We start from the raw sequence: 18,690 nt of genomic DNA on the forward strand, positions 1-18,690 counted from the left end.
ACGGTCAGTTCACACCGTACTCCTCACCAGTGTGCCAGTTGCCTGTGCCCATCAGCCACACAACAACCTGCGGCCGTGTCCTCGTCACCGTCCTGCCATATCAGGGCGGCTGACATGTTGCATCCGCAAATGGACGATACCATCCACACTCTCCCTCACCCCCCTCCCACCTGCACACTCTCCCTCACCCCCCTCCCACCTGCACACTCTCCCTCACCCCCCTCCCACCTGCACACTCTCCCTCATCTCCCCTCCCACCTGCACACTCTCCCTCACCCCCCTCCCACCTGCACACTCTCCCTCATCCCCCCTCCCACCTGCACACTCTCCCTCATCTCCCCTCCCACCTGCACACTCTCCCTCACCCCCCTCCCACCTGCACACTCTCCCTCATCCCCCCTCCCACCTGCACACTCTCCCTCATCCCCCCTCCCACCTCCACACTCTCCCTCATCCCCCCGTTGGCCGCAGCCTTCTCGGGGAAGCCGACCCGGTCTCCAGGAGCTGCGGAACAGTCCGCTCACCTCATCACTGGTCAGCATCAGACAGCACGACTGGCTGACGACTTTAAATAGCAGGTGTGAACGGCGACGGCGTGAACTGGGGTCACGCCGTTGGTACTTCGGCCCATCCGGGCCTGTGAATAGCGGGGGTGCCGGAGAATCGCCATTTTAGGTGTCTCGGGCGATTCTCCGGCCTGCGCCGCGCGGAACTCGACGGGGCCGGCGTCGCGGGAAAATTTGGCGACCCAGGCGATTTTCCCAACCGGCGCGGGAGTGGAGAATCGCGCCCAGGATTTGTGGTTGGTGAGGATCATGGCTTGCATGTCATCATGGAATAGGCAGAGGAGAATGACAATTTCTCAGAACATCCAAATTTGAGGAGGATATTCCTTAGATTTTCAGGGTTGACAGAGTCAAAGGCTTTTGTGAGGTGGAAAAAGGCCACAGATAGTGAGTGTTTTTTGCTGATTTGAGCATTTTTCTTGAATTTGCTATGCAGTGAAGATCATTGTCTGTAGAGCTTCTGAATGGACAATATCGCATTGTGACTCTGGAAGGAGCTCTTCATTGGGTGGAGCCAATTGAGGAAGATCCTTGGAATGATCTTCCCTGTGACAGACTGCAGGGACAGTCCTCTGTGGTTACCACTGTCATGATATTTAGATCAGCATATCATGGTGCAATCAAACACACACTGATGGACATGCAGTAGGACCAACCAACACACACACAACATCGCAGCTAATCACCAGTGGGAGCACACGCACTATAAAAACAGGGGACACTACAGTTCCCGCTCATTCCAGCAGCAGCCAGCTCAGAGCACCGAGCTCAGAGCCTGCCACTCAGACATTCACCATGTGCTGAGTGCCTCACCCAGATAGTGATAGGACAGGGTCCACAGATTAGCTGGTAATGCACGTACCCAAGTTAGCAGTGTGCTGTTATAGTTAAGTAGTCAATAAAATTGAGTTACACCATCTCCAGCCGTGTTGGATCGTTTGTACACCAGAACACCCAACACGACAACCACAATTGAACTTGTCCCTCTTCTATTATCTCATCTCCTTACTGGGATATATTTTTGCTGAGAGTCATGATTTACCTCCTTAAGTGTCTGCCACTGCCTGTTTACTGTCTTTCCTGCTAATTTATCTGGCTAGTCTGCTTTAGCTTACTCTATCCTCATTTCATTGTAATTCCCTTCACTTAGATTAAACACAGTTGTTACGACCCGCATTTTTCACTGTCAAACTGAATATTAACCGATCACGACTTCCTAGGGGATCTTTTACTCTGAGATCATTTATTAAACCTGCCTCCTTATCTATTACCAGATCCAAGATAGTCTGATACCTGGTTGGCTCCACGACATATTGCTCTAGGAAACTATCCCTCATGCACTCTATGAATTTGTTGTCATAGCTACCCTCACCAACTTGATTAATCCACTCAACATGAAGATTAAAGTTACCCATAATTATTGCTCTATACTTTTTACATGCTCCTATTATTTGTTGATTTATACCCTTTCCTACAGTGTGGCGTTTAGGGGTCTATACTTTACTCCTCCCAATATCTTCTTACCGTTGCCATTTTTTGCCTCCACCTCCATCATCCGAGTCTAGATCATCTATCACAACTGTCTTCATTTCATCTCTTATTATGAGTGTCACCCCACCACTTTTTTCTTCCCTCCTGTGCTTCTGAAAGGCTAAATGACCAGTTTTGATCTCCTTGGAACCATGTCTCCGTAATGGTTATGAGATCATTTCTATTTACCTTGATTAGTGTTGTCAGTTTGTCTACCTTATTCCAAATGTTTTGTCCATTAAGATACAGAGCCTTTAAGCTTGCCTTTTGCCATTTTTTAATCATCCTAACTTTTCTTTGTACTGTGTGCTCTTTGCCTCACACCCTTGATTACCCTGTCTACGTTTTTGCATTTTACTGTTCTTTCTTTTATTTCTGTCCTTGTTTCTCTTTCGCTTGTCACCCTGCTTAAATTCTCATTTCCCTGCCATTCTGGTTTAAACCCTCCCATAAACGACACTAGCAAATAATCACCCTAGGACATCAGTCCCGGTCCTGTCCAGGTGTACACCGCCCAGTTTGTATTGCTCTCACCTCCCCCAGAACTGGTTCCAATGTCCCAGGAATCTGAAACCCTCCCCCTTGCACCAGCTTTCCAGCCAGGTATTCATCCAATACATCTTGATATAATAATAATCTTTATTCACAGAAGTAGGCTTACATTAACACTGCAATGAAGTTACTGTGAAAAGCCCCTAGTCGCCGCAATCAGGCGCCTGTTCGGGTACACTGAGGGACAGTTCAGAATGTTCAATTTACCCTTCAGCCCGTCTTTCGGGATTTGTGGGAGGAAACCGGAGCACCCGGAGGAAACCCACGCAGACCCAGGGAGAACGTGCAGACTCCACACGGATAGTGACCCAAACCGGGAATCGAACCTGGGACCCTGGGTCTGTGAAGCAACAGTGCTACCCACTGTGCTACCATGCTGCTCTTGTGCTACCATGCTGCCCTATGTTTACCCTGATTAGCATATGGCATTGGTAGTAATCCTGGGATCACTATCTTTGAGGTCCTACAACTTATTTCCAAACTCCCAGGGTGAAATTCTCCGTAATCAGCGCGATGTCTGCCGACCGGCGCCAAAAACGGCATAAATCAGTCTGGCATCGCGCCGCCCCAAAGGTACGGAATCCTCCGCATCTTGAGCAGCCGAGCCCTAACCTTGAGGGGCTAGGCCCGCGCCGGACTGATTTCCGCCCCGCCAGGTGGCGGGAAAGGCCTTTGGTGCCCCGCCAGCTGGCGCGGAAATGACATTGCCGGGCGGCGCATGCGCGGGAGCCTCAGCGGCCGCTCACGGCATCCCCGCGCATGCGCAGTGGAGGGGGTCTCTTCCGCCTCCGCCATGGTGGAGACCATGGCGAAGGCGGAAGGAAAAGAGTGCCCCCACGGCACAGGCCCGCCCGTAGATTGGTGGGCCCCGATCGCGGGCCAGGCCACTGTGGGGGCACCCCCCGGGGCCAGATCGCCCCGCGCCCCCTTTCCAGGACCCCGGAGCCCGCCCGCGCCATCTTGTCCCGCCGGTAAGAGAAGTGGTTTAATCCACGCCGGCGGGACAGGCATTCTAGCAACGGGACTTCAGCCCATCCGGGACGGAGAATCGCCGGGGTGGGCCCGCCAACCGGCACGGCGCTATTCCCGCCCCCGCCGAAATCCGGTGCCGGAGATTCGGCAACCGGCGGGGGCGGGTTTCATGCCAGCCCCCGGCGATTCTCCGACCCGGCGGAGGGTCGGAGAATCTCACCCCCTATTCTTGGCTTTTAAGACCGCATTCCTTTTTTTTTTACCCTTTTCTTCGGTACCAATATGTACCACCACCACTGGGTACTCCCCCTCCCCCTCTAGAATATCCTGTAGCCGCTCTGACACATCTTTTTTAAAAAATGTTTTTAATCTCCATTTTCACATTTTCCTTCAAAATTTACACCCCACCCACAAACAGTAAACGGTAACAAATACAAAATCAATCCCCTTAACAATACCAACGATCCCATCCTCCCACCACCCCAAAAAATGGCCCACCTGTCAATATATGCATCCAATAAAACAAACCCTCCCACGGTGGAAACAAAAATCAAAAGAGAAAAAGGAAAAGGAGTCCGGGACCGCCCATGGTCACCATTGACCTATAGAGTTCACTCCCCCTCCCCCCCACTACACTCAACGCCATCCAACCTCTGAAAGAGTACCGTACATGATACCCAAGAGTTGTACACCCCCCCTCCCCCCCCAGTCTCCAACTCCTCCCATCCACTGTTTCTTATAAAACTCCTCCCCCAACCTCGGTTTCTTCCCCCCCAAAGTTCCACCCCGGCTAGACCACTGGGACCCTGTTCTGCCAGGCTCCGATGGCCGCAGCCCCTCCCCCACCTCACTCCCGTTCACTTGCCGGCTTAAACCGGCCAGCATGGAGGCCCCCGCCCGGGTCCCTTTCCCCCTTGCCCGGCCCTAGGAAAGCCCAGATATCCCCTTTTAGCGCACAAACCCCGCATATCCACCTACACCCCAAAGAGCCCTCATTTCGAGTGAAAGTCCCATCACTTCCCTTGTCCAAATGTCTACAACATTAGCTCCTTTAGCCCATACACCCGCACGCAGTGAAACAAAAAAATAAGAAAATACAGTCAGTCATGAGGTCACATCGGCACATGGCCATTTCTAAATTTTTCAGTTCTGCCACAGTCCTTCTGCCTTCACAAACTCCTCCGCTGCTTCCGCCGTTCCAAAATAAAAGTCCCTGAGCTTGTAAGTCACCCTCAGCTTTGCTGGATATACAATGCCACACCGCACCTTGCTAATGTACAGTGCCCTCTTCACCCGGTTGAAGGCAGCCCGCCTCCTCGCCAGCTCCACCGTAAATTCCTGGTATACACGTATACCAGCTCCAGCCCACTGCACCACCCGCTTCTGCTTGGCCCAGCTCAGGACCTTCTCCTTCACACTGTACCTACGGAAGCACAGAGTCACTGCCCTTGGTGGCTCACCATTGGCAAACTTTATCCTCTCCAGCTTGATGAACCCTGCCATGTCATTGATCCAGTACCATTGGTACAGGCCTCCACGACCGATGAGCCCGATCCAGTTCATATCGGGAGGGTTCCTCCCCCAATAGTTTTGCCAGCATCGCGGCAAAATACTCAATCGGCCTTGGTCCTTCAACTCCTTCGGGCAGCCCCACAATCCTCAAATTCTGTCTCCTGGATCTGTTTTCCAGGTCTTCCATTTTTCCTCGCAGATCCTTGTTAATGTCCATCACCTTCCGCATCTCCTTCCCCATCTAGGCAAGTTGATCACCGTGCTGCAATAACGTCTCCTCCACTTCCTTCAGCGCCTCCCCTTGCTCTCGCACCTCCGCCACTGCGCTCGCCACCTCCGTCCTCACCGGGGAAACCGCCTCCTCCACCAGCACACTCAAAACCTCCCTCATCTACTTCCTCTTTTTAAAAAAAAATATATTTATTCAAATTTTTTAACAGATTTTCAACAACCCCCCCCCTCCCCAACAAAAAGAAAGAAACAAGAACACAACAATCAAAAATTATACAAACATTATACATTGGATTTCCCCCATATACAATAACCCCCCATATGACATTTAAAAACACCAATAGGGAACCCCCCCACCCACCCAAATGCCCCCCCCAAAAGAAGCCCCCTCCCCTCCCTCCCCCCACCCCCCCGCCCCTGGGCTGCTGCTGACCTCCTCCTAACGCTCCGTGAGATAGTCTAAGAACGGTTGCCACCGCCTGAGGAACCCCTGCACAGACCCTCGCAAGGCAAACTTTATCCTCTCCAGCTTGATGAACCCTGCCATGTCATTGATCCAGGCTTCCACACTAGGGGGCTTCGCATCTTTCCATAATAGCAAAATCCTCCGCCGGGCTACCAGGGACGCAAAGGCCAGAATACCGGCCTCTTTCGCCTCCTGCACTCCCGGCTCATCCGTTACCCCAAATAATGCCAATCCCCAGCTCGGCTTGACCCGGGCTTTCGCCACCTTGGACATAGTCCTCACAAAACCCCTCCAAAACCCATCCAGTGCCGGGCACGACCAGAACATATGGACGTGATTTGCCGGTCTTCTCGAGCACCTCACACATCTGTCCTCCACCCCAAAGAACCTACACAACCTCGCCCCTGTCATATAGGGCGGCACGGTAGCGTTGTGACTAGCACAATTGCTTCACAGCTCCAGGGTCCCAGGTTCGATTCTGGCTTGGGTCACTGTCTGTGCAGAGTCTGCACATCCTCCCCGTGTGTGCTTGGGTTTCCTCCGGGTGCTCCGGTTTCCTCCGACAGTCCAAAGATGTGCAGGTTAGGTGGATTGGCCATTCTAAATTGCCCTTAGTGTCCAAAATTGCCCTTAGTGTTGGGTGGGGTTACTGGGTTATGGGGATAGGGTGGCGGTGTTGACCTTGGGTAGGGTGCTCTTTCCAAGAGCCGGTGCAGACTCGATGGGCTGAATGGCCTCCTTCTGCACTGTAAAATTCTATTCTATGATATGCGCTCTGTGAGTAACTTGGAACTGTATTAGGCTGAGCTTGGCGCAAGAGGAGGAAGAATTAACCCTACTCAGGGCATCAGCCCACAGACCCTCATCTATCTCCTCCCCAAGCTCCTCCTCCCACTTGCCCTTTAACTCCTCCACCGAGGCCTCCTCCTCTTCCTTCAGCTCCTGGTAAATCGCCGAAAGTTTGCCTTCTCCAACCCATACACCCGAAATCACCCTGTCCTGGATCCCCTGTGCCGGGAGCAGCGGGAATTCCCTCACCTGCCGCCTCACAAACGCCCTCACTTGCATATACCTGGACGCATTTCCCGGGGGTAGCCCAAACTTCTCCTCCAGCGCCCCTAGGCTTGCAAACGTCCCATCGATGAACAGGTCCCCCATTCTTCTAATCCCTGCCCGATGCCAGCTCTGAAACTCCCCATCCATCCTTCCCGGGATGAACCGATGATTCGCCCGAATCGGGGACCAAACCGAGGCCCCCACCTCGCCCCCGTGCCGCCTCCACTGCCCCCAGATCTTCAGCGTCGCCGCCACCACCGGACTCGTGGTGTACCTTGTCGGCGAGAGCGGCAGCGGTGCCGTCACCAGCGCCCTCAGACTTGTGCCCACACAGGACGCCATCTCTAGCCTCTTCCACGCCGCCCCCTCTCCCTTCATTACCCACTTACGGATCATTGCCACATTGGCTGCCCAATAATAGCCGCACAAATCCAGCAGCGCCAGCACCCCCCAGTCCCTGCTACGCTCCAGAAACACTCTCTTCACCCTCGGGGTCTTATTCGCCCACACTAAACCCATGATGCTCCTACTTACCCGTTTGAAAAAGGCCTTGGGAATCACAATGGGAAGGCACTGGAACACAAAGAGAAACCTCGGGAGGACCGTCATTTTAACCGACTGCACCCTGCCCGCTAGCGAGAGTGGCAGCATATCCCATCTTTTAAAATCCTCCTCCATCTGCTCTACCAACTGCGTCAAATTGAGCTTGTGCAGGGCCCCCCAACTCCTAGCTACTTGGATCCCTAAGTACCGAAAGCTCCTTTCCGCCCTCTTCAACGGTAGGTCGTCTATCCCCTTTCCCTGGTCCCCTGGATGAACCACAAAGAGCTCACTCTTCCCTACGTTGAGTTTATACCCTGAAAAGTCCCCAAACTCCCTTAGGAACCGCATGACCTCCGCCATCCCCTCCACTGGATCTGCCACATACAGCAACAGGTCGTCAGCATACAACGACACCCGGTGTTCCTCTCCCCCCCGGACCAGTCCCCTCCATTTCCTGGACTCCCTCAGTGCCATGGCCAGAGGCTCAATTGCCAGTGCAAACAACAAGGGGGATAGGGAGCACCCCTGCCTCGTCCCCCTGTACAGCCGAAAGTACTCCGACCTCCGCCGATTCGTAGCCACACTCGCCACCGGGGCTCTATATAGCAGCCTGACCCAACTGATGAACCCCTCCCCGAACCCAAACCTCCGCAACACTTCCCAAAGATACTCCACCCGGTCAAAGGCCTTCTCCGCGTCCATAGCTGCCACTACCTCCGCTTCCCCCTCCACCGGGGGCATCATTATCACATTGCGGAGCCTCCGCACATTTGTATTTAATTGCCTACCCTTCACAAATCCCGTCTGGTCCTCATGAATCACCCCCGGGAAACAGTCCTCAATCCTCGTAGCCAGCACCTTCGCCAGCAACTTAGCATCAACATTGAGGAGCGAGATCGGTCTATACGACCCACATTGCAGTGGATCCTTGTCCCGCTTCAGGATCAAAGAAATCAGCGCCCTAGACATTGTCGGGGGCAAGGTCCCCTCCTCCCTCACCTGATTGAAAATCCTCACTGGCAATGGGCCCAGCAGGTCCACGTATTTCCTGTAGAATTCAACCGGGAACCCATCCGGCCCCGGATGGGCCGAAGTCCCGCTGCTGGAATGCCTGTTCCGCCGGCGTGGATTAAACCACCTTTCTTACCGGCGGCGCGGGCGGGCTCCGAGGTCCTGGGGGGGGGGGGTTCGGGGTGATCTGGCCCCGGGGGGTGCCCCCACGGTGGCCTGGCCCGCGATCGGGGCCCACCGATCCGCGGGCGGGCCTGTGCCGTGGGGGCACTCTTTTCCTTCCGTCTTCGCCACGGTCTCCGCCATGGCGGAGGCGGAAGAGACCCCCTCCACTGCGCATGCGCGGGGATGCCGTGAGCGGCCGCTGACGCTCCCGCGCATGCTCCGCCCGGCAAAGTAATTTCCACGCCAGCTGGCGGGGCACCAAAGGCCTTTCCCGCCAGCTGGCGGGGCGGAAATCAGTCCGGCGCGGGCCTAGCCCTCAAGGTTAGGGCTCGGCCGCTCAAGATGCGGAGGATTCTGGACCTTTGGGGCGGCGCGATGTCGGACTGATTCACGCCGTTTTTGGCGCCGGTCGGCGGACATCGTGCTGATTGCAGAGAATTCCGGCCCGTATACCCCCCTCTATCCTTAACTCCACCAATCTCCCTCGCTGCCTCCCTCTTACGAAGCTGATCCGACTCGCCTTCTCCCCATACTCATACGTCGCCCCCTGCGCTTTCCTCCACTGTGCCTCTGCTTTCCCCGTGGTCAACAGTTCGAACTCCGTCTGGAGGTTCCGTCGCTCCCTGAGTAGCCCCTCCTCGGGGGCCTCTGCATATCTCCTGTCTACCCTTAAGATCTCCCCCACCAACTTCTCCCTCTCCCTGCCCTCCCTCTTCTCCCTGTGGGCCCTAATGGAGATTAGCTCTCCCCTGACCACCACCTTCAGCGTCTCCCAGACTACCCCCAGCTGCACCTCCCCGTTGTCGTTGGCCTCCAAATATCTTTCAATGCACCCCCGCACCTGCTCGCACATCCCATCATCCGCCAATAGTCCCACATCAAGGCGCCACAGCGGGCGCTGGTCCCTCTCCTTCCCCAACTCCAGCTCCACCCAATGCGGGGCGTGGTCCGAGATGGCTATGGCCGAATATTCCGTTCCCTTAACGTTCGGGATTAGCACCCTACTCAAAATGAAAAAATCTATCCGGGAATAGGCTCTATGGACGTGGGAAAAGAAGGAAAATTCCCTGGCCAGCGGCCTGACAAACCTCCATGGATCCACTCCCCCCATCTGGTCCATAAACCCCCTGAGCCTCTTACCCGTCCTGGACCTAGAACGGTCCAGTGCTGGGCCCAGCACCGTGTTGAAGTCTCCCCCCATTATCAAGCTTCCTACCTCCAGGTCCGGAATCCGACCCAGCATGCGTTTCATAAATCCGGCATCATCCCAATTCGGGGCATATACGTTAACCAGTATCACCCGCACCGCCTGCAAATTCCACTCACCATCACATATCGACCTCCATTATCCACTACAATATTCAGTGGCTCGACCGACACCCGCTTCCCCACCAGTATTGCAACCCCTCTGTTCTTCGCATCCAGCCCTGAATGAAAGACCTGTCCTACCCATCCCTTTCTCAGCCTAACCTGATCTGCCACCTTCAGATGTGTCTCCTGGAGCATAACCACGTCTGCTTCAGTCCCTTTAAGTGCGCGAATGACGAATGTGATATAAAATAGTTACTTTAGAGATACTAATTAATGTAATGTAGAAATAAGCCACTTTGATTCTGGCAGTTAGGGACAAAGGGGTTTGAGACCGCATGGAAAAAGCAGGAAGAGGTGTGTCTATGAGAGTGATGCTGCATTGATAGGGGCCAGAGAAAGGGATTGGAAGTGAGCCAATCAGAATAGATCGAACAGGTCAGGAGGGACATAGGCTGACCTATGTCCGTCGAGTATGTGAAACTTGATACCATTTGAATTGATTTGCAGAGATCCCTTTGATTCTTTGTTCATTCGCTTTCTGGGATATAGGAAACTGGATGTCTCTTATATTTCTATGAAATGAATCAAGCTTGCAAGCTAAATAAATAACTTCTTTTTACGTGCGAATCCATCTCAACTTATATTGAGGCCAGACTGACAGAGAAAGAAATTTGGGGATCAACACGAACACCCGGGCCCTCTTGACCGGCCCGTTCAGGCCACTCACATTCCAAGTTATCAGCCGGATTGGGGGGCTACTCGCCCCCCCCACCCTCCCCCCCTGCCGACTAGCCATCCCCTTTTCTAGGCCAGCCACGTGCCCGCACCTCCTGCACCCTCCAGTCCCCCAGGCGGCGGACCCCCGCCCCGACTACCTCTCCTACTTCCAGCTCCCCTTTGGCCAATGCAGCAATAACCCTGTTCCCCCCTCCCCCTCTGCCCGCTAGATCCACATCTAGCCATTTTGCTCCCCCCATGACACTCCCGTAAGATAGCTGACTCCTGCTTACCCCGGCCTCTCCCGCTATTCCATCGACCCCCCAGTGTGAGAATCCCCCCACCCCTTGGCAGTCAGTGTGCGCTCCTCTCCATCACTGCCCTTCCCCCTCCCCCGCCCCCCTCCCCCATCCTTCCCTAACGCGGGAAAAAGCCCGCCCTTTCCTGAGCTGGCCCCACCCCCTCTGGCGCAGCTCCTTTTTGGGGCCTTACCCCAACTCCCCATCCCCGGGCCTCCGCTCCCCCTCTTCCTCCGTGGGGCCCTGCCCCTCCAACACCGACGCCCACACTCTCCCACAGCCCCCACATCAAATCCATTCACCCATCCCCACCCAGCACTCAAACCAAGAGAACATTCCCCAAACACAATAAACACAGTAAACATCCCCCCACGACAAACCCTCAATTTGAGTCCAACTTTCCAGTCTGTATAAAGTTCGATGCCTCATCTGGGGTTTCAAAATAGTGGTGCCGATCTTGGAACGTGACCCGCAATCGCGCTGGCTACAGCATCCCGAACCGAACCTCCTTCCGATGGAGCACCGCCTTAGCCCGGTTGAAACCAGCTCTCTTCTTAGCCACCTCCGCACTCCAGGCCTGGTAAATTCAGATCTCCGTGTTCTCCCACCTGCTGCTCCGCTCTTTTTTGGCCCATCTCAGGACACACTCTGTCCATAAAGCGGTGGAACCTCACCACTACGGCCCTTGGTGGCTCGTTGGCTTTGGGTCTCCTTGCCAGGACCCGATGAGCCCCATCCAGCTCCAGGGGCCTCGGGAAAGCTCCCGCGCCCATCAGCGAATTGAGCATCGTGCTCACATATGCCCCGGCATCGGGCCCCTCCACTCCTTCAGGAAGACCCAGAATCCGAAGATTCTTCCTCCTTGACCTATTCTCTAGGTCCTCGAATTTTTCCGCCCACCTCTTGTGCAGCGCCTCGTGCGCCTCCACCTTCACCGCCAGGCCCAAGATCTCATCCTCGTTCTCCGAGGCTTTTTGCCGCACCTCCCGGATCGCTGCCCCTTGGGCCTTCTGGGTCTCCACGAGCTTTTCAATCGCCACCTTCATTGGCTCCAGCATTTCTGTCCTCAGCTCCTCAAAGCAGCGTTTAAGGAACTCCTGCGACCACTGCGCCCACGCTGCTTGGTCTCCACCCGCCGCTATCTTGCTTTTCCTCCCTCGCACTTTTTGCTGCCCCAGGATCACTTTTTTAACCGCTCCACTCCTGGTCCAATCCATATAATGTCGGGGAGACCTTGCTGTCACCTTCCCACACTGGAAGCTGTCGAACAATTGCCGTTGGGGCCCCTCTGGAGAGCCCAAAAGTCCGTTCACGGTGGGCGCTGCCGAACATACGACCTACCTAGGCATAGCCGCATCTGGAACCTCATCTCCTTCCTCATTGTCTCCATGTATCTTGTAAACTGCCTTTCGAATTCCGCAGTCATCACCTTAGTTATTTCTTCAGCCGTAAGCAATGCGGCCTCCCCGGTGCTCCAGCCTCCATTTTCCTTGGTAACCCCGCAGTGACCTTTCCACTCCCCGACGGACCTTCAGCTGTTTTCTTTGCGGACGATTTTTTGCTCATCCTCGACATTTTTCTCCACTGTGCCTTCACTGTTTCTTCCTGCTTTTACCGCCTCCGTGGACCCTGGGACCAGGCTTAAAGCCCCGAAAATGGCGTTCCCGAACGGGAGCCCTCCATTGTGCGGCCGCCTCCCGCCCGCCGTCACTGAGAAGTCCGATCTGACACATCTTTAACCCTAGCACCAGGGAGGCAACACGCCATCCTGGAGTTTTGTTTGCAGCCACAGAAATGCCTATCGATTCCCCTTACTATTGAATCCCCCTACAACTATTACTTTCCCACACTTTTTATTCCTCTCCTGTGCAGCAGAGCCAACCATGGTGCAACAAAGTTGGCTGTTGCAGCTTTCCCCTGAGAGGCCATTCCCCTCAACATTATATCTGTTTTGCAGGGGAATAGCCACAGGAGATTCTTTCATCTCGAGTTTGCTGTGGGGCTATTCATTTAAAAGATTGGGTTAAACCAAAACTGAGGGGCTGGGAAATACGCAACTGTTCATGAAGAAGGAAACAGATCAAAAACACCTTCCTGTTATGGACGGGTGCTGGAAGGAGAAGGTGGTGTTTAAATTAACCTTCCTCCTGTCAGTAACAAGATGGTTAGTACCTGGCACTTACGCGATGCAGAAGTTGCTTGCCACTTACCAGCTGACTGTTGGAAAGTTGTGAATGGAACCAAACACTTGTCAATCATCAGCAAACATACCCACTTCTGATTTTAGGATGGAGGGAAGATGAAGCAGCTGAAGATGGTTGGGTCTCGGACACTACCCAGAGGAACTCTTGCAGAGATGTCCTGGGACTGAGGCGATTGGCCTCTAACAACCACTACCACATTGCTTTGTGCAAGGTGTGACCCCAGCCAGTGAAGATTTGCCCCCCCGGATTCCCATTGACTTCAGTTTTGCAATGATTTCTCTTACTTCACCTCTTTTGTCTACTTTAAACTGAGGCACTAATGAGATCTACAGTTGAATGGGCCTGAAGATAGTTGCAATGCTTCAGCCTTGACTTTTATACTGATGCCTTTCAACTTGGATTTTTGTTAATTTCTCAGTTGAGGGGATGGGAGGAGGCAGTGGTCGATAATCCGCAGGAGTTTCCGTTGCTCATGTTTGATCTTATACCATGAGACATCATGGAATCTGGAGTCAATGCTGAGGATTCCCAGAACAACCCCTGCCTGACGGTATACCACTGTGCTGCCAACCCTGGTCAAGTTGTTTGGCTGGTGAGAAGGGGTGGTGATGGAGGAGTTTGGGGTTATGGGTGAAAGATGTGATGGATGTGTCAGACTGTTGCTTGACTCACGTGTTGGTCAGCTGTACCAATTTTGGCCAGGGGGCTTCTGCCATGGTCGGGGTGAGTAGTGAGGGTTGGCCAGAAGGTGGGTTGTGGGGTCAGGGTGGAAGGTGATGGACCACCATTGCCACAGCCTGCAATGCAGGCATGTGACTATGCACGCCACTGACTGCCCACAGTGAACTTGGCCTCTCAGGGGAAAGCAGCAACAGCCCTTACAATTGTTCGCAATTTTGCTGGCAGCGCTCAGTGGATCTCTAGTGTTATCCTTCGATGAACGGGGCCAATCTCTTACCAGGTGCAAGCCCAGAGTCGTATTCAATGCAAACATTTAGTCCACATTCGACCCAGAAGGCCGCCTCTTCCGCAAATTCCCCGTTCTCGGAAATTGTTTCTCCAGCCGCAGCAGCTCTCAGATTCGGATACAGTGGATGCTCATCCTCGAGATCTCCCTTTGGCACCGCACTCACAGCCTGCTCAGATCGTTACAGAACCCCACGGATATCGGGACACTGAGATCACGGAGATTCTCGACTTGGACTCCAAGATGAACATGCAGGACGCCTCCGAGGGGAAGCCCTCGGTTCCACGGTCCACAGACTTGCAGCTGTAACAGCATTCGTCTCGGAAGCGCTGTTCATCCCCTCGTTATAAGCCACCTGATCCAGCACCTCGTGCACATGAAGCCCAGCCTACTGTAAAAAGAATCCAACGTCCTCCTTCATCAGGTCTTCGGCAGATTCCTCGGACTTTAGGGGACTTTTGTTATAACCTTCCCGGATCCTATTGGCTGGGGACAAATATTTACCCCATGCTTCTTGTGGAATATGAGCACCCCAATGAGGGGGGGCGGCGGGGAATCACTGGTAGTTGCAGCCCTATAAATAGAGCTGGCCAGTGTGGTACCAACTCATGAAGGAAGCTGTAGTGAACTATTGCTACTGTGTACATTTGTTGAAAATAAAGTTACTTTCTGTTTGACTCTACAAACTCGTGCTGGATTCTTCGCGACCCTCACAAGAGCGTGGTTCTCCCAAAAGGGAACAAAGCCCCCTAGCAAGCAGGTTTAGCTGCGTGTTCCCGGCGCTCGCAGTGGCAAGGAACACATGGCTATTCAACGTGACTTGCTTTGTGTAAGGGGCCTGAACGCGGAACGCGCCGAGGCCGTACATAGCCCCATTTTGTACAGTGGGGAGCCCAATTCGCGGGATTCCCCAGTGTAGCGAGAGATCGTGACGTCATTTTTAAGTGGCGCCTTGATCTCTGAGGCCCCTGAAATGATTCCTCCAGCTCGAATGCTCTATGGGAAGGTCCGCCCGCTTCCCCATCCCTCCGCAACAACCAATCCGGGCAACCCTGGACTGATCGCTGTTTGTGGTGCTGAATGGCACTCACACAAGTCTCTGAGGCGAAGGGGATGAATCCCAAAGCCTCTGGTGCTTCGGGAATCTGCATATTTCAATGAGGCCATCTGCCTCGCTCTAATATGCAGATCTGCCAAAACATGATCCCGCCCACAATGGGGAACTTTTGAGGACTCTGGGTCTGTACTCGTTGGAGTTTAGAAGGATGAGAGGGGATCTTATTGAAACTTACAAGATACTGCGAGGCCTGGATAGAGTGGACGTGGAGAGGATGTTTCCACTTGTAGGAAAAACTAGAACCAGAGGACTCCATCTCAAACTAAAGGGACGATCCTTTAAAACAGAGATGAGGATGAATTTCTTCAGCCAGAGTGTGGTGAATCTCTGGAACTCTTTGTCGCAGAAGGCTGTGGTGGCCAATTTACTGAGTGTCTTTAAGACAGAGATAGATAGGTTCCTGATTAATAAGGGAATCAGGGGTTATAGGGAAAAGACAGGAGAATGGGGATGAGAAAATATCAGCCATGATTGAATGGTGGAGCAGACTCGATGGGCCGAGTGGCCTAATTTTGTTCCTATATCTTATGGTCTAATGGATCTTGCAAGGCGTTGCGAAATGGGTCGATCCTGGTAGCGGGGTTTCCCGGCCTTCATCAGCTGTGCTGTGCCGCAGCGAGCTGCTTTTTCAGTGCAGCGTGGTCGTGAATCTCGCCCCCTATTTTAAAAAAAATATTGGGCAGGATTCTCTCATCGCGCAGCTAAGTGTTGACGCTGGCGTAAAAATGGGAGTGTTTTAATCCGGTGTCAACAGGCCTTCCGGCGTCCGATTCTCCGGCCCACAGGGGGCCAGCACGGCGCTGGAGCGGCCCACGCCGCTCCAGCTGCTGATCTCGGCGTCAACTGGGCGCCGCGGGGTCCGCGCATGCACAGTGGCACCAGCGCCAACGTGCGTGTGCGCAGTGGCTTTCTTCTCTGCGCCGGCCCCAACACCAAATGGCGTAGGGCTACAGGAGCCGGTGCGGAAGAAAGGAGGACCCCAGCCCGAGAGGCCGGATCGCCGATCCGTGGGATCCGATAGCAGGTCAGGCCACAACGGAGGCCCCCCCTGGGGTCGGCTCCCCCCCTCCCCCTATAGGCCGCCCCCAACCCTTCACCGCCGAGGTCCCGCCGGCTCAGAGCATGTTAGAACGGCGCCGGGAGGACTCGGGTTTTTTGCTATGGCCGCTCGGTCCATCCGGGCCGGAGAATCGAGCTGGGGGGGCGCATAGAGCGGCCCCCGACTGGCGCCGCGCTGACCCCGCCGGAGCCAATGGTGCCGATTCTCTGCTCTGCGGAGAATCATGTCCCGGCGTCGGAGCAGCGTGGCGCGATTCGCGCAGTGCCCCGGGGATTCTCCGACCCGGCGGGGGGTCGGAGAATCCCACCCAGTACTTTTCAGCTTATTTGCAAATGCTTATTTTCATATGAATTGGATGCTACGTTATGCAGAGGTTAAAAACAAATGACAGATAATACATTGCTCTGCAAGACTAATGTTTGAAATAGTATTTTTTGAATATTAACAGAGGAATGCTTAAGATGCTTAGAATTTGTATGGCTGCTATTTTAGTGGAGGCACGAATATGTGTCTTTTAGGATAGAGGGAAAAATACCTCAAAAAAGGAACTGGTCTCACCCTTGATAGGGAAAAAAAAGCTGGAAAGGCAATTCAAGTTGGCTACAATGTTCAAACAATGTCTAGCTATTGTTGGCTGTTGGTATCGCCGTTTCGGTGGAAACATCAACATCAGAACATTCAGTGGAATTTGAGAGTTCCAGTGGTTTCTTTGTTCTGTGTTTTTAATAGAAAACAGAACTGTGGAAACAATACCAACTGCAGAACTTGAGAGATAACATAAAACTAAAAAACCCTGCACATTTCACTCCACAAACCTGATATCATTAGCTCTCATTACCAACTTTCACCTTAGGCCAGTGGTGGACATCAGAAAATCAAGGTTCATTTCTACCCTATTGTTTGACACATGGGCAGCCTCAGAAACAAACATAGCTCCCAGCTGAAACCCTCCCATTAGTTCCTGTTGCTATCTCCCTCTTCTATGACAATACATTTACACTGTATATTTGGTTAATGTTAAGCAATTTCTGAAAAGAATAGTTTATGCTTATAATGCCATCTTTTGCCATATTTCTAAAGAAAAACATTTTTACCATAAAACTGTTTCTGACAAACATAACGTCATGTTTTTCAATCTATGTTGTTTGGAGTAAAATTGAGCCAGTGACTAAGCCAAAAGAAAAAGCAAGTTACAAAGCCTTCTAATAGGATATTTGAGGTTAATTAGTCATCTTGGGTTATTTCTTGTTCAACAGCTATATTGCAAATCAACCTAACCTGTCAGGCATCAATGAACGTGACATGGAACCATACACCGGACTGAGAAATCTGTGAGTATTTCCAATGGATTAAATCATTTTACTGCCTGGACATATGAAGGATATTCGTGACGTGAAGAATTAATTTATTGAAATCTTCTTTGTTTTCTAGAACTTTGGTTAATTGTGGATTGACATATATTTCACGACAAGGATTCCTTAATAACCCTCGACTTCAGTACATGTGAGTCATGATTGTTTTCTTTTCTTTGAGATTTTGTGAATTCCCCTTACGCTCTATGAGGACATTGACCCTTCAGTGCATTAGAGTTCTAAGACCACCAGTTACCCCAAAGCACCACCCCAAGTGGTATTTATTCATGACTGTGACAAAATATTTCATTGATGGTCATTATCTAATTTTTGCCTGATGTCCCCACACTTTAGTACTTTCAGCAGACATTAGTAAGCATCAGGGAGCCAAGATATGGGGCAGTTTTTCATAAGGCGTTCTCCAGATTCTCTACCCTTACACTGGCACTGCCATTGATCAACTGTCAAAGTTACTGCAAAAGATCGGGAAAACCCCTTAGGAAATAAGTGGCACTGATTTTCTAATCTCTGTGGGAGTAGTTCGTGCATTTGAACCCTTAGGTTCTCTTTCATCAAATGGGCTGAAATTCTATTGGGATTCTATTTTTCCTGCTGGCAGTGCACCCACGCCCATGGATTTCCAACGGCGTGGGGTGGCTTCAATGAGAAATACCATAGACAAGTGGCGGGAAGAGAGACTCCCGCCGCCAGTGAACTGCACTCTGCCGAGAAACACGTTTGCTGGGGGATCGGAGCACCCCCCTCATGGTTCGTCCTTTCAAATAGAGGGCTGGATTCTCCGATTGCCGACACCAAAATCGCATTCGGTGATTGGCCAGAGAATCCGTTTTGACGCCGAAATTGGGGGCGACGCCGTTTTTCAGATACTCCGCCCCCTCAAAAACAGTTTCATCACTGAGTACACCGCACGCCGTTAGGTCAGCCTCAGGACGTCACCTGAAGGCCCTCCTCCGATGCTCCGCCCCCGATTGGTGGACTCCCTGATGGTGTGGAGTGCGTGTGCTCCCAGTTTTCAGGGACCTCGCATGGCGGCTGCGG

At 52.9% G+C, this 18,690-nt stretch overlaps 1 protein-coding gene across 3 annotated transcripts in view; it reads left to right on the forward strand.

Moving 5' to 3' along the window:
- ntrk2a (neurotrophic tyrosine kinase, receptor, type 2a) overlaps positions 1-18,690 on the forward strand; it is a 358,867-nt gene that overhangs the window by 48,726 nt on the left and 291,451 nt on the right. For all 3 annotated transcript variants that reach the window (XM_072516690.1, XM_072516692.1, XM_072516693.1), the window contains exons 2-3: positions 17,536-17,610; positions 17,711-17,782. In XM_072516690.1, coding sequence (XP_072372791.1) covers positions 17,536-17,610; positions 17,711-17,782 — 147 coding nt within the window. The remainder of the gene's footprint in view (positions 1-17,535; positions 17,611-17,710; positions 17,783-18,690) is intronic.

The sequence above is a fragment of the Scyliorhinus torazame genome, chromosome 9, assembly GCF_047496885.1.
Source record: "Scyliorhinus torazame isolate Kashiwa2021f chromosome 9, sScyTor2.1, whole genome shotgun sequence".
In the NCBI taxonomy this organism is placed as follows: Eukaryota; Metazoa; Chordata; class Chondrichthyes; order Carcharhiniformes; family Scyliorhinidae; genus Scyliorhinus; species Scyliorhinus torazame.